The sequence below is a fragment of the Capsicum annuum genome, chromosome 8 (assembly GCF_002878395.1).
Source record: "Capsicum annuum cultivar UCD-10X-F1 chromosome 8, UCD10Xv1.1, whole genome shotgun sequence".
Classification (NCBI taxonomy): Eukaryota; Viridiplantae; Streptophyta; class Magnoliopsida; order Solanales; family Solanaceae; genus Capsicum; species Capsicum annuum.
In genome coordinates, this window is record NC_061118.1 from 3,747,276 (window position 1) to 3,764,416 (window position 17,141).

The 17,141-nt window shown below is 34.6% G+C and overlaps 1 protein-coding gene across 1 annotated transcript; it reads left to right on the plus strand.

Moving 5' to 3' along the window:
• Window positions 1-11,974: 11,974 nt before the first annotated feature.
• LOC107856977 (hydroxyproline O-arabinosyltransferase 1) lies at window positions 11,975-17,054 on the plus strand. Its single transcript, XM_016701938.2, has 9 exons — window positions 11,975-12,403; window positions 12,687-13,204; window positions 13,288-13,355; window positions 13,437-13,638; window positions 13,726-13,823; window positions 13,927-13,996; window positions 15,679-15,750; window positions 15,830-15,943; window positions 16,720-17,054. Exons 2-9 carry the CDS (start codon window positions 12,815-12,817, stop codon window positions 16,777-16,779), a joined length of 1,074 nt encoding a protein of 357 aa, XP_016557424.1. The 5' UTR covers window positions 11,975-12,403; window positions 12,687-12,814; the 3' UTR covers window positions 16,780-17,054.
• The last annotated feature ends 87 nt before the right edge of the window (window positions 17,055-17,141 follow it).

Here is a 17,141-nt window from a genome sequence, read left to right on the forward strand (position 1 = left end):
GATATTTATCATGATTTTGATATTTGGTTCGTGAATCCCCATTGGAAATTTTGTTTTTTTAGAAAGTGTGTTATAAGTACGTTGATGTTGAATATTTGAGATATTTTGAAAGATTTGACCTTTTGGTCTTAATGGAGTTGTTTTGAAATCGAGTGTGAAAGAAATCCACAACGTGGTTGATTTTGATAGATGGGAAGCATGATGGCTCCCAATGTATATTTATACATTACTGAAATTATTTTGTTGTGAATTGTCTTTGAAATGATCTAAGCTAAGTTCGGGAGAAATCTTTAGCATCGAGTGGGAGGTATAAGGCGACCTTACTTCCCTAGAACTACGTGTCTCCGTTGGAGTAATCCTGAGGCTGATTTATATAGTGATCACTAGTTTATGTTGATTTAATATCGATAGTCCTACTCCGATGGCAAGGATAGAATGGCTCTCCCCAACATGGGTTGTACGTTGGACTCCATGTAGCTCACATGGTTTATGTCGGTTATAGGATCTCCCAGTGTGTGTATGTTTGTGAAAGTTATTCTTTCGAAAGATTTAAATGATATTTACATTATGAGAATTGATATTCTTGATGAACTAAAAGTGATTGACAAATTATATGATGATTCACATGTGTTATTGTACTTATTTCATCCTCTCATGATTATGATAATTTTCTTTGGGCTATGTGAGTGTTTCATACATCCTGCATATTTCTTATAAATATTTATGATGATGATGTTTATAAAACTTCATACACCCCCATATACTCGATTTCTTTCCATGGTACTGACCCATATCTCCGAATATGGGCTATATTTTCTCGGAATATAGATTCAGGTGCTCAGTTCCAAGTTTGACAGTAATTCTTGGGGCACGCTGTTCTATATTCTCTGTTGTGGTGAGTCCTCATGTTCCGAGGACGTGATGTCTGATGTTGGTTTCACGAATTGTTTACATTTGATAACTGAGTATGAGTCAGTTGGGGCATGTCTCAATGGCTCGCTGGTTTTATTGATTTTCTTAGAGGCTTGTCAGACTAGTATAGATGTTGGGAGTTGACTAATAAGTCGTATTTTGTTATCTTTCTGAAATTCTTTTATTCTTGGATGATGATTACTCTGTTGATATTTGAGGGTTATTTATGGAAACCCCATTGATTTGTGTTGAACTGAATGAAAATGGCTCAAAGGGTTATCTTAGGGCTACTCGTAACCTCAAGCACCATGTGACACTCCGGGACCCGTTTTTTGGGGCGTTACAATAATTTAGTGGTAGGAGATTTAATTGGGTTAGTATGATTACAAATGATGTGTTTGGTGATGAATTGGTGCATTGGGCTTGTTCACGTGTGCTGTTATTCTATCTATGCAAGCTTTTCATGAAAGCAACATATTTGTTAACATGTCAATAGGAGAAAAATGTATTATATATTTGTAAAGGTTAATATGAACTTTGTTAGGGTATTATGTGATCTTTTTTAGAGCATAGCTTGAGTACAATTGGTCTTGAATATGAAATAAAATGTGGACTTTGGTTTAAATTATTGAGGAATGTTGTTCCCATGGTAAGAGAGACATGAATGCTTGTTTTGCCCTATGATAGATTAGATGACGTCTTTCTTAAGGGTAGAGGGTCATTTGTGTTTCTAGTGGTGTTATGAGTGTTTTATGATCTAAATAGCAAGTATGTGAAGTTGTAAGGAAAGAATCCCATGAAGTTTAATGATAATGTTGCCTTCCATTCCCCTAAGTTTTTCTTTAATTGTTTAAGAAGAGGCAAAAGTTCAAAAATACTTTCAAAATGTTATTGGCAAGAAATGAAATGATTCCAAGGAAAACTAAAAAAATTATAGTTTTCTTTGTGTAAATGGTCAAAATGTTTTTGAGATTTCTTTTGAATGAGACCATTAAATTCAATTTTTGACTCTCTTTTTGCAAGGATGAGTCCTTGATTCAGAGTAACTTATTAAGCTCAAATTGGTTGGGAGATTAACTTTTTTCTCTATGAGTATAATGCCATGTGTGGTAAGATTTTTTGAATAATTCTTGTACATATGTGTAGTTTAGAACTTGCCTTGAGTGTGTTCAAAGCTAAATTCTAGACAATCTTTGTTTGGAGAATGACCCAAGGCCATTTTTGACTCGTCACATAGCCAACTTCCCACCTTAACATCATTCCCTAGTTAGCCCCTTTGATCCCTTTTACCAATTTTTCTTTCTTTTTCTAATGATAACCTTGCTAAAATACCTAACCCTTTTTAAAATCTTTCTTTTGGCACACAACCTCCTTTGATGCATCAAATGATTCAAAATAATAAAATATAGGTGAAAGCCTAAGTTTGGGGGGTTATGAGTTAGGAAAATAATGTAAGGGTAGTTCAAACTCCAAGTTTGGGGGGATTAATATGATGTACTAAAATAAGCCAAGAAAGGTGTATGTAAAGTGATCAAATCATGTGCTTAAGGTACAAGATAAAAACTTAATGGTAAAGTTGTATATCTTAGCCCAAAGAATGTAAAGAGAAAAGAGGCAAATGAGGGGGCTAAGATGCGCTTAAAGTTAGAAAGTCTCTTGAAAAAGCCAAAGAAATGAAGAAAAAAATGGTGGCTTTGAATTGTTTTGTATATGCTAATAAAAGAAAAGGTTGGGAAATATGAGAAATGATTTGAAGGAGAATAAAGTGGATAGTTTGAAAATTTTGGGGTAGAAGGGGTTGAGGTAGTGCATTGAAGGAGGTATTTTAATCGCTTGATCCATGTATATTCCTCGCCACATCTTAAACCTTCATCGTGACCCATAAGACCTTGGTGATTCAAAACTAGGTAAGTCTACATTAGTGGTGAAAAACACAAAGGGCGAGTCTATGGTTCTACTCATTGTACTTGAATTTCTTTGCGAGAGAGAGTGTGAATTCTTTCATTATTTAAGTTCCTTTAGAAATTTCAATGTCTTTTTTGTGTGTGGAGCTAACTCTTGCTTGTGAGCGGCATTGATACTTTGGGATAAAGGGTGAAGTTTTACTCTCGGTTTTGGATAAATGGGTTAAGTAAGTTGCATTGTGAAGATTGAGACAATCTTTGAAGATTTTATGTCTCCTCTTCAGATGCTTGGTTGATTTGCAAGGTTCATGTGATACAAACTTGCATCCTTGCTTCATAAAATTATGCTTATTGAAAAAATTTGGTTCACTTGTTGCCATAACATGTTTGAAAGTCTTTATAGAGCTTTGTTAGCTTGTTTCGTTAGTATAGCTTTCTTTTCGGTGAATTTGAGTTGAATACCTTATCACATTAAATTGTTCTTAGTTACTTGAGGACAAGCATTAGCTTAAGTTTAGGGTTATTGATAAGTCATAAATTTGAGGATTTTCTAGCACCTTTTAAGCCTAAATTATCATACTTTTCTAATGTTTTTATGTTAATCTCTTACTTAATGCTCATTTGTATATAAAAAGTTGAAAAGGGAAGATTAGCAAATCATTCAAGTCAAAAAGAGGTTAAATGTGAAAGAAAATAGCCAAATGCTAGAAATCAAGCCTAAGAATCGACCCTCAATTACCGCGATCACGGCCTGAGGGCTACGATCACGACCATTCAATTAGAGAGCAATTGCGATATGACTACCGCGATCGCAGGTGATGCAAACGCAGTGAAGAGGAGGCAATCACGGTAGAGCAGAAAACTTTCAAGGAAATTTTTGTAATATTTAGAAAATATGCAATTGGGGCTCAAATAAGGGTTTTTAGCTCATTTTAACTATCTTTATCCTATCATTAATCTTCACTTTTTATCTATCTCTTGGGAGCTTTAGCAAAAATTTGTACTAACCTTGAGCTAAGATTACATTAGAGTAACTCCTAAGTGAAGGATTAGCAAATTTCCATTGAAGATTCATTGGAATTTAAAGTGTGGTTTGCATTCTCTTTATTTTTCATGAATCAAATTGATGGAGATTTTGGTATATTTTTATTTATTATCTTTATGAGTTGCTAGTTCTTCCTCTTGAGGTTATATTTGAATAGGGTGAAAGTGTGTATGAATTGTGATTATTAGATTCAACTCTTAGTTAATGTTGTTAGGTTTTACAAATGTTTGATTATTAAATAGAATTTGTTGGTGAAATCTATAATTTCCCTAAACCCCACATCGTCCTTAAAAGAGGGATGTAGGTAGTCGATATCCTACATCATGCTTGAAAGAGGAATGTAAGTGATATGAGCATTTGTGAACAATAAGATATATAACTGTTATTCCCTCTTTATTGTCTTAGAAATAAGGATAAATTGTGGAATTACTATATCTTGGGCATCATCCTAGAAATAGGGATGTCAAATTGAGGCTTTGTGATGATTAATTGACCACACCCACAAGGTATTCGAAAGAATCCGTGGGTGATAGTTCGATACTTTGTTGAAAGACTAGTATCGAAATCCCTAACAGAGCCTACCCAAGCATGCATTAGCCAAGATTTGAAGTTGATTTTCATGTACCCACACACTAGTTTCCTCTAGTAAATCATAACCCCAAGATCCGTTCCTAATTGATTACGCTCTAATTATTCCTAGTCTTTAATTAGTCCTTTAGAAGCCCAAGAATTGTTTTACACTTTTGAAAACAATCAAAATACCCTAAAATCTTTATATAATATATTTGAATTTAGCAAATAACTTTAATTTTGATCTTATTTAATCACCACTTATATTGTTCCTATTGGATTCGACCACTACTCAAAGTTGTGAAATTATATTGACAACGACCGTCTTGCACTTAAATTGACGTGTAAGTTGAGTGTTATTAATCGCATCTGCTTCTTTTCTTCATAAGAAAACCAAGATATTTCTTCTCAATCAAGGATTTGGGTTGATTCCTTTATTAAGGGAGTTTTCACCTTATGGTATATCCATATCAGATATATCCATACTTGGTGTGATTTTTTTTCTTACACCCATACTTATCCATATCAGATATGTCTATGTAGAAGGTGTGATCTTCTTTCCTTTGGTCTTGCCATGAAGCTCGTCCAATCACCACTAATTTTGTTGTCCAATGATATTCTCTAATTTATGTGTTTCCATGTTAAGCGCGTCATTTATAGTTGGGTGATCCTTGTGAGATAACTTTCATCATTTGAGATTTAGATAGATACTCCTTGCCTTGTGTCTATCAATGGAGATATTTAAATATCTTGCAAATTTCCAATCATTAGTTTGTCATTATTAAAACATAAAATTAGGAGGCTAATAATCTTTCTTTTTTTATAATGACAAACATTAAACATCAGTTAACTTCCCTGTTAAGGTAGCCGATTGGCTCCCCCTATCTTCCTGTCTTGGTGGGTAAAGTTGGTTGTGGTAGTCAACTAGTTGCCCCTGTCTTGTTGACTGATGTGATATTCTCCCTCTTTTAACATAATAAAAATACCAAAACAAATAGAGCAAATACAAAACATAATAGAGAATACTAGATATGCAAAGTTACGATTAAGAGTAGCAAAAAGTGGGTACAAGTGGAAGGGGTAAATCGTACCTAATGCGCACCTTTTTCAGCTTTTAAGCTCAGGACATTTTAGACATTTCCCACCCCAAAACCCTTAAGTCCCCATATCTTATAACATATTGTGACCTCTCATAATACACTTTTGAAAGATCAAATACTCCTAAAACTCTCTCTAAACACTCTCTTAAAGATTGGGCTGGGGTTTCTATAAGGTGTTCATCTGAGGCTCAAGAGTCAAGTTCTTTCTGTGAATCTTCACAAATAAGGCATGTGACTCTTCCCTCATTGTTAGTTCTCAAATATCATATGTTTTAAACATTGATTATGATTCATAAATAGTGGTTTTGAAAACCAATGTTGAGGGTTTTGTTGCATAATGTTGAGTATTATTTACTCTTAGTTTAAGCTATGTTTATCCATGTTTTTGGTGATGGTTTGCACATGTGAATTCTTGATAATTTTTGTTTAACAAATGGATCATGGGTTACCCTAAGCTTGATGATTTTTATCTTGGATTTCGTTTTGATAATAGTGTGCCCTCAATATGTTTGTGAAAATGCCTAAGAGAATAAACTAGTCACATATTAATGGTGTCTGAACTAGGCCTAATGAATACGAATGGTTGGTAAATGGTTTGTAAAGGCCTTGTTGGCTATGAAGTGATTGAAATGGTAACTTTGGTGGTTTAATTAGCTAAAAGGGGTTTGAGTCCCTAAACATTAAATTGAATTATGCCTCCACTTGAAAATGGGTTTGAGTCCCTAAACTTTGAATTGAATAAGTATCTTTGTTAGACAATGGGTTCGAGTCCCAAAGTCCAATGAATGATTGGTTAATTGATAATGATAATGGTATGACGATACCAACGAAGTGCCTCTGGTAAGTTATTGGCTTAATAATTGTGTATATGAAATGATGGTTTCAAATTAGGTTTTAAAGCGAGATGTGTAGCCCGACCGTGAAAGTGGAGTTCGAAGGACTAACACTGGAAACTGCGGTAGCCGATGCGGGTGTCTTTATGACCGGGAGATTTGAGTCCCATGAATGAATATATGAATGGGAGGTTTGAGTCCACCGTAATATATGTATTGGTGCTTAAGTCACCTTGATTTTGCCAGGAGGTTTGAGTCCCCCATATAAGCATATACGGTTATGGATATTCTCTAGTTCGTGCGGCCACATGCACTGGGGCCCTTTCATCTAGGGGAAAGCTGGGCCCATATAGCCCGTGGATGCCTTGTTATTTGACGGTTATGCTACACAACCTAGGTTAATGTTTTCAAAGTTCATGCTAATATTGTTCCCTACCCTAGCATGGTATATATATGTATATATTGCCTTGGTTATACGCATTGGTTGATTGGTTTTGAATTGTTTGGATTATATTATCCTTATCCTTGAGTTACATGCTAGCGCTCCAACTGCTAACCATCTTCGACGTTATATCCTTATGCGATGTAGGTGTTGGTCATACTATCACACCTCCTACTTAGTGACTTAGATCTAGGAACAGCTTGTGTTGACTTGAAGTGGTGAGCTTTCATACTTCGAAGGCTCCATTTATTGATTTTAGTTTTCTTATGTCTTTATTGGCTTAGACCTGGACATTTTTTTTTGCTATGGTCGGGGGCATGTCCCGATCAGATATTCTTGTTTGGTTTTAGAGGCTTTGTATAGACAAACTGTGGACTTGGGTATATTATGGAATGGTTACGGATTTGGTTATTGTTTTCTGGTTTGATGTTCGGTTGGGTTGGGTATCAAGGGTGATTTCGGTCCTTGTTGGACTTGGGATGCCCATTACGACAAGGCCCTGGTTTGGGTTGTGTCATTTGGTTTATCAGAAATTATAGAATTGTCAACAAGATTTAGTGGTCGTGCGTAGAAATTTGATGCTTAGTTAAAAGTTTTACGGTCCTTACAGGGTGCTCAAACATGTTGCGAGTGTGGTTTATCGATAAAAAGTTAGTTAAGCTCGCAAAGTCACATTATATTCCATATTTCACCACTCAAGAGGAGAGTTTTCTTTAATATTGTAACCCATTCCCTACCACCCATTTGTGACTATGGTGGGTGTGTCTTGGTTCAACCATTGGCTATTTTGCAACCCCGAATAGTGTGGTTGGACAATGTAACTGCAATGAAAGTCTTATAGCCTGTTTGGTCAAGCTTATTTTTCACCAAATGTGCTTATTTTTCTCAGAAGTGCTTATTTTTAAAAATTGAGATGTTTGACAAAGCTTTTGAAAGAAAATAAGTGCTTCTAGAGAGTAGAAAAAAATAGTTTTTAATAAGCTAAAAAAAATAGCTTCTCCTCAAAAGCACTTTTGAGAAAAATACACTTAAAAGCACTTTTAGAAAGTTTGGTCAAACACTAATTATTGTTCAGGGGTGTTTTTTAAATGGGAAAAGGGTCAAATTTACCCCTCTATTTTAGAAAATTGGATAAATATACCCTTCTCATACTTTGGGGTTCAAATTTACCCTTGGTGTCATACTTTGTGGCGAAATTTACCCCTCTACTCTACAAAATTGGCTAAATATACCCTTCATCATATTTTAAAGCAAAGTTTACCCTCAATTTCATACTTTAAGATCAAACTTATCTTCGTTGTTAAGAAACTTTTCACATGTGATCTTACTTTGATAGAAAATCCTAAATCAACGTTAAATGGTTCATTTTTTAAAAATAAACCACTCCCTAATCTAACCCGCCCGATACAAACCATAAAAATTACACAAACAAATATTCCCCTCCCTTAGTATTGTTGGTCAAATTTTTTCAACGAACAAACATACTTCTATTTCAACGTGCAGTGCTAGTAGGTTGTTGATAAATGAACAAAAATTAAAATGGAATGGGATAATGCAGAAGCATGGAACTAGAGAAACTGTTTATTACAACCTCTGCTCCTGTTTCAATTATGTTCAAATTCCATAATTTGATATACAATTTTATGTGCATCTAGATTCTAGAATCAGTGGATAAGTTTTGAGCAAATGGCATAATGAAAAATTTATGTAGATTCAAATTATGTATAAAAACATAAGAATGAAAAGAAGGTCACTATTGGCGCATACGGAGATCTCTTAACTCAATCATTCAGAGAAATATCTAGTGGGTCAAATTTATTGGATTTGACCTCTAAGTGTCATTTCTCATGAGATTTGCAACGATGCAGATCCATGAGCTGAGGAATGGACATGTTTGTTAGTGTTTGGACTGACGCAGATTCATTTTTCATGAGCTATACATTGATAAATATCTAGTGGCATAATCTTGTTGGAAAATTTGACCAATAGAACTGAGAGGGTATATTTATTTATGTTTATTTCCTGACTCTAGTCAGGTCAGACGAGTTAGATTAGGTTGTTTTTTATTTTAAAAAAATGGGGCATTTAATGTTGATTTGAGCTTTTATACTTAAAGAAGTGTACATGTGAAAAAAAATTAAAATAGGGTAAATTTAACCCTAAAATATGACATCGAGGGTAAATTTGTCCTCGAAAAATGATGAAAGGTATATTCAGCCAATTTTTTAAAGTGATAAATCTGACTCCAAAGTATGACAACGAGGATAAATTTGGCTCCAAAGTATGTTGAAAGGTATATTTAGGGATCATTTGTTTGCACTTAATAGAGGTCTGAATCTGAATGGTTCAGACTTCAAACTATTAAGTGCATTTATTTTTATTAAGATTTTAACTCTGAATAGGTCTTAATCATTCAGATCTAGAATCAAGTCTTAATAGGTCTGAAGATGTATTTTAGTGTTGGATAATATTCACCGTCACTCTATTCATAATTATTAGTCACCACCTCTGCCACCACCATTATTGTCAACCACCACCAACCACCTCTACCATCATAATCACCATCAACAACAAATATCGCTACCAATCACTATTGTTAACTGCTGACACGCCTACTACCTCTATTATTCTAATTATAGTTATCGTCACCACCTCCATCAACAGCACCACCATTATCAATTACTATCGATCAATCTCTGCTATCGACCAACTCATTTGTCACAACTAGCACCACCGCTAACTACCACTAAAACATCATAAACTTCATATATTCTTCGACAGCCACCACCATTGTCACTAGTAATGCCACATCTACCATCACTTCAATCACTATTATCTCTATAATTTATCTCAACTAACAACCATCTCCACCATCACATCCAACAATACCTCCAACTAGCACCAACACATCGTCAATCATCATTCATTCATTTTTCAGCCATCACATCAATACCTCCAACTACTAACATCAAATAACGTCACATCACAACCACCACCACTACTATCAACCACCACCATCATAACAATCACTACAATACCACCTATCACAACTATCACCACTAGCATTACTAATCACTAAATCAATCATTGTCACCACAACCACCATTATAAACCATCTCCATCACTAACAAACATAAATATTTTTTTAATCAAATAATAATTTTATTGTATTAAATTACATACTTTTTTGATATATAATTAGTTTTTATTTAAATTATATTTTTTATTTTATTATATATACAAATAAATTTTTTTTGTACATTCAGATATTGAAAAACAAACAGTCTTAATCATTTAGTTTTCAGATCTAGAGACAACATTTTAATCATCCAGACGTGCATTAAGATTCAGACATCTGAATCTTAAAAAAAAAAAAAACAAATGCACCCTTAGCCATTTTTTCAAAGTAGAAAAGTAAATTTGACCCTTTTTCCTTTTAAAATTTATTGGTCAAACACAAATTATTTCTTATCAAAAGTACCTTTTTGAAAAGCACTTTTGAAAAAAATATTTTTCAAAATAAGTTGATTTTAAAAGTTTGATCAAACATCTACTAGTTTAATAGACTAACTTTGCCATAAAAATTACTTATTTCTTTCAAAAAATCTTAAACAAGGAATGTGAAAGTCCATGGAGTGTAGCAGATAATGTAAAGCAAATATGATAATTACTTTCAAGTAAATAAGTGCAGATTCAACATATTCTAAGGGAGGCAATCAATTAACTGATTACTTTGCTAACTTGGCATTAGATCAAGGGGATTTCATATTTACATCATTCAAGTAGTTAAATGTGGCAAGCAAGAGAATTGTCAATAATGATAAGCTACAATGTCCATATCTGAGACTATCACCGTCAAAAGGGTGAAGGCGTTGGGATGGCTAAAGCAATGTTTTTCACATGCATTATATTTACAACCCAAAAAGGTAATAAAAGGGTAAAACTGCTAATTAGCCTAATTATAACAGCCAACAAAAAAGGACTCTCAGCAATTGGGGGGGTCAGAAGGTCAAATCTTATCTTCAAGCGCCTGAGACACCTGTTACTTTCCAAATACATGTGGTTCCGAGCATCCCAGAATCTCCATAACAACCATATTTGTAGATCAGCGAGGGAGAGGTCAAGAAAAACAAGTTTATATAGCTTAATCAAAAAGGGGAAAAGGGGTCTCAGCTCACTTGGAAAAAGTAACAAACCTCAGTTGACTAGACCCCTCAATTCAATACCAAAAATCACAACACGAACCCACATACTGGAGAACTCAACTGAAATGAAAAAAGTACAAGCACAAAATCAGAAAAAATCAACAACAATCAGAAGCAGAAATCAGAGAAAAGGGAAAAAAATACTTATGCAAGCTGGAAAGAGCTTTATGCAGGAGCGGCCAAGGTACAAAGTTGATTACCCACAGCTGAAGAAAGAGGAATTGAAGATTCACAAAGGGAAAAATGATGGAAGGAGGTGGAGAATAGTGAAGCTCAACACTGAGCTCCTTTTAGGAAACCTTACTGAGTATATATGTTGCTTTTGTTTTTTATTTGTGCTGGGTCATGTAATGGATCGGTTTATTTTTGTGTTTTTTGTCGGACTCTTTCGAATGAGTTGGTCCATCTTTATTGGGATTTTATTTTGATTTATTAATAAAAATTCAAATTAAACCAAAAAAAAAAAAAATTCATTTTCGGTATTTGGTCATGAAAGATCCAAATCCAATATCAAGTTATACTCGAAATTTGAAAAATAAATCCAATTTCAAATTATACTCGAAATTTGAAAAATAACTTATAATGCATTTTCAATTCACTTTTGACTATTGGAATTATATTTTATTTTCAAATTTTAACATTAACTTTTTAATTTTGTAAAAATAATCCCATCTTTTGTATAACAAGGGGATTAACAATTTTGTTTCATTTTCTCTGTTAGCTACTCATGAATATTTTTAAAAATAACTCGTTATTAGTTTCATTGATTTTTGTTCTAACGAAATTCTTAATAGTAATTCAAATTGATGAAGTGCTTGTAGTAACTCGTATATGAGATCCCATTTATGACATGACATGACTACTCATTATGTGATACTCCATACTACTTTCCTAATCTAATTTGGTTGTTCGTTTCACTAAATAGTCTAAGATAAGTATTTTGCTCATTTTTAAAAATGATAGGAAAAATATTTAAAAAAAAAATTAATAAAATTGTTGTAATCAAATACACTTTAATTTCGACTGCAACTTAATAAATTTTAAATAAGTTTGAAAAATAAGTGAGTGATAAATAGTACGAATTCAAATCAATAATCTAGAGCGGCTGATTAAAAGAAATTAATGTAGCCCCCAAACTCAGTTTTCACTTGCAAAGGAGATGGGATACAAGAGTTGTTGAAATCAGAAGTAAGAAGTCAACCAAGGGTGGATCTGTGTAGGTGGATTGGGGTGTCGCGGCATCCGCGCTTCTCGATTGAAACCCTGTATATTTATGTATATATTTGTATATATGTATTAGTTAACATATAATTATTATGCTTGGCACCTGCACTACAAAGCGAGTTGACGGTGTAAGTGGTTGAGACGATTGGGTTTTACCCAGCAGTACAGGTTCGAACCCAACTTAGGATTCTTTTTTAGCATTATACTTTCTACTTTCTCATTAAAAAATTGATTTTAGCATTATACTTTCTGTTTTCTCATTAACAAATAAAATGCAGTTATGTAGAGTAGAACCCTTGGCCTCTTTTAATAAAATCCTTAATGACATTAACTAGGCAAGTCTTCATGCTATACCAATTTTTGTTGATATATATAATTATAGTTTACTTTGTGAATATTGACTCCACTATCTTAAAATATTGTACGGAGTATATGTTATTGTTCAAAACAGGTTCCATATCTGCCTCTGAAGTCAACCATTTTCTGTGACCACTCCCTTCCCACACCAGCAGATTCCAAATCGAAGACTTAGCCAATATATACATATATCATGATGTAAAAAGAAAAAGAAAGAAAAAAATGAGTTGGGGGAAAATGTTCTTCACAGTGGTGATTACGTTCTCAGCAGCATTGATTACATACAACATCCTCATCTCAGCAAATGCTTCTTTGAAGCAAGAATTGCCAGGCCCTTCTTCTATAACATTTTCCCAAGACCCAATCATTAAGATGCCATTGGACAGATCATCAAAGAAGAAGAGGTTGTTCCATACAGCTGTAACATCTTCTGATTCAGTTTATAACACTTGGCAGTGTAGGATTATGTATTACTGGTTCAAAAAATTTAAGGATGAACCTAATTCTGAGATGGGTGGCTTTACAAGAATATTGCATAATGGCAAGCCAGATAGGTTCATGGATGAGATCCCTACTTTTGTTGCTCAGCCACTTCCCTCTGGAGTGGATCAGGTCTAATTTTACACTTCCAGTTTTCCTTTTCTATTCTTTTTTCTTGTTCTTTTTCTAGTAAGTGACATCTAGTGCAATTTCAGGGTTATATTGTCCTTAATAGACCATGGGCTTTTGTTCAGTGGCTCCAAGAAGCACAAATTGAAGAAGAGTATGTATGGAAATAGGAAACACACACTCCTGAAATTTCTTGCACTATTTACTCATTAGTGTAATCTCTTTTATGCTGCAGCTACATATTGATGTCAGAACCAGATCATGTTATTGTCAAGCCCATACCAAACCTATCAAAGGATGGCCTTGGAGCGGCATTCCCTTTCTTTTACATAGAACCCAAAAAGTATGAGTCTGTACTGAGAAAGTTTTTTCCTGAAGAAAACGGACCTATAACTGACATTGATTCCATTGGAAATTCCCCTGTCATTGTTGCCAAGGTACTTCATTATGTTTTATAAACTTAGTCTGTTCTCCCCTTTGCTTTTCTAAATGACAATTTCCTTTCTCCTTTTTTTTTAACACAGGAAGATTTAAAGAAAATAGCTCCCACATGGATGAATGTTTCTTTGGCCATGAAAAAGGATCCTGAAGCGGACAAAGCGTTTGGTTGGGTGCTTGAGATGTATACTCTAATTACTTATGAATAAAATATAATGTATGCCCTAGTTACTGGAAAATATAATGTATAATCAGAAATTGCTTGACCTTTATTAATTCATATGCAGGTACGCCTATGCAGTTTCATCTGCTTTGCATAATGTGGGTAATGTATTGCACAAGGAATTCATGATTCAGGTTTCATCATTTGTTTCCTATTTTTTTTTTCATAGTAGACTATGTACTAGAGACTTTGATAGTCTTATCACTGCCTTTTCCTTGCCAAGGCAAAACGGAGATAAAGAAGATATGCTGTTGTCTGTTTGATCACTGTCTTTTTTTCTGAAATGGTATTTGATAATTATCATATCTTTACATCCTCTGGAATTCTTGTACACACATGAAAAAACCTATGAATGGCTGAACTTCTTACGTGAGAAGTGCTCAACACCCAAACAAATTATTCGGATATGGGTGTGAGTTATGTTTCATTTATCAGGAAAAAGTGAAAGTTTCATCATGAAAAAGCACCCAGAAGATTCTTATGATGTACAGCAAAAGCAATCACTGGTGTCGAGTCTTAATGCATTTCTAGATACTATGCTCAGTAACTAACGTGTATAAAATACTAACCTAACTATTTTATGGATAGACTACTAGTTCTGAAAAGTGCTGAGGAAAAACCAAGTGAATGTATTCTGGGCTTCATGGATCAACACCATTTCCATCTGATTTGGGTGCCTATCTAAGAGTTTCAATGTATATCGTGCATTAGGGACTTGCTTATAGCACTGAGATTTTTCTGGATATAAACATAGGCCAACTTGAAGAGGATTTCTGAGAAAAGGCTTTCATAGCATCCTGCAGATTCTGGAATAAACCATTCGTTTACTTTATACACGATGAAACCAAAGATTTGATGCTTATATTTCATGTGCTGTTGTGGGGGTTAGACTTCCGCTGGTGAGATGCTTTATCTCCCTTTAGCAATAGAGCCAAAAATTGTTGCCTATGTATGAATTTTGGTAATGCATTAGACCCTTTTTTAAAATTATTTGTTGCTTCACTAGAAAACCCTTGTTGCCTATAAATTTTGATTCTACATCTGAAACATGTGTAAAGATGATAGTTGTAATTTGAAAGGCAATGCAAGTTCCGTGAGACGTACCTTATGGTCCACTGCAAGTCCCAGATCAATACTACAAAGTGTTGATTTGTGTTATTCGTAGTCTTGGACTTTACCACCTCAATAGCTAGCTTTTTGGGGTGTGGTTCTCCCTGGATTGTAACAATGGTATCAAAGCCACCCACCATCCTTTGTGCCCGCCGCACCTTGAATGTTGACACCGCTATGACAATGCTCTGCCGGGGCTAGTAATGTCTAAATCACAGCCGTCAAGGACGACGGATGCGGAACGTGTTGATTTGTTATGTGTCCATTGCAAGTCCCACATCAGTACTACAAAGTTCTGATGTGGGGTATTTATAGTCTTGGGCTCTCCCATCTCAATAGCTAGCTTTTGGGGTGTGGTTCTCCCTGGATTGTAACAAACAATTTCCGGGAGCCTTTGCCTTTTCCTCTTAACTTTCATACGATGTTTAGAAGTTTGCACTGCTTTTAGCAAACTGAAATAGCATACTATATGTTACATATATGCATTTGCTGATACAGTAAGATTTATCTCAGATAGACCTGATCTCATTCCTTTCTCTTTTCATTGGTGTGGTTAGCAGCATTGCTTTTCTGTTTTTCATATACTTAATGTGGTTCTATTTGTTTCATGGCAGTACATCCAGAATTTTAAAATCATCATGAGCTTGTCGTTATTTTGGTTGTTAGGTGAAAACCTAACTTTTCAAGTATTCTTGAATGTTTTCAGCCTCCTTGGGATACAGAAATTGGCAAGGCATTCATAATTCATTACACATATGGATGTGACTATGATATGAAGGTAACAGACACTTCCTCTGACTATGCGAATGCCAAGTTACGTGTAATAAACATAATGATGGGAAGAACATGTTTTTCAGGGAAAGATGACCTATGGAAAAATTGGAGAGTGGAGATTCGACAAAAGATCATATGATAATTCCTGGCCTCCGAGGAACCTTTCTCTGCCTCCACCTGGTGTTCCAGAGAGCGTGGTATGGTTATCCTGTATCTGTCAATGTCCATCTTAAGCTTTAATACCAGGTCATAACAAGAGGGGGTCCAGGAATCAGGGCATTTTTTTCTTATTATTAAAATATACATCTAATAGTTAAAATCATATGTTATTGTTCAAATATATTTCAAAATAAAGCTCATAATTACTTTACTGATAAGCTTTCATTTCTATTTTGTTTTGCTTTCTCTATTGCTGTTTAACACTAGCATTGCTGTCTTTTTACTCAATGGATGATTTACTTGGAATTAATGATGCTTGAAGTGGAAAGGCACCAAAGTGCCTATCATCACTACTAAAATCTTTACTAGTAACAAGTACAATTCCCAAATTCTAAACTCTGATGAGACACTGGCAAAAGGTTTTAAGTATCAGAAGAAATTATCAATTAAAATAGCCCTCAAATTCCGGAAAGGGTGAACAGGGTCCATCTTCATGTGCATCACGCTCTTGGTAAGAAATTTAATGCTTTCGTTTCTGGGCTTTCCGAGTGCAAAATGTCCCTAGTAAGTTTCTTCTGCTCTATAAATGTGCATTAGATGATGCATCTTTTTGTTCTCCATAATGGTGCCTCACAATCCGCATGAAATTTCCAACCAGAACTAAAACATGTATATCCGTTGACAGATCTATTTTGATGTTGTGGTGCATGCAGTGATATCTTTGCATGAAGTGCCTGTGGTCAATGAAAGAAATCATCTTTTGATCTTTTATCCTATTTCTCTAGTTGAGTATGTATGTATTTGTTTTTGGCAGGTTACTCTGGTAAAAATGGTGAATGAAGCTACAGCTAACATTCCAAACTGGGGTTCTTAGAACGGTGTTGTCTGAAGTTGTTTCACTCACGCAAGATGTATGACGGATTCATAATTTGTACTTTCTATACCAATGCTGCCACAAGGAAATCTCGTTTCCTCCCAATGACTCTTGTTAGAATATTTGAAACTTTCTTGTATGCCGTTCCATCTTTCCTTTATCCTGTAGGTTTCCGAATCTGAGTGTATAGTTGCAAGTATATTCGTATGTGGTAGGTGGTGGATATGTATAAACTATGAGTTTACTAGTTGCAGCTCCTCCCATTGTTAAGTAAACTGGCTACAATACTGGGGGGTCTCAAGTTTTCCTTTATTTGTTTCTTTGTGCTAAACAGGATCTTACGCATAGAGCAACAATCTGAA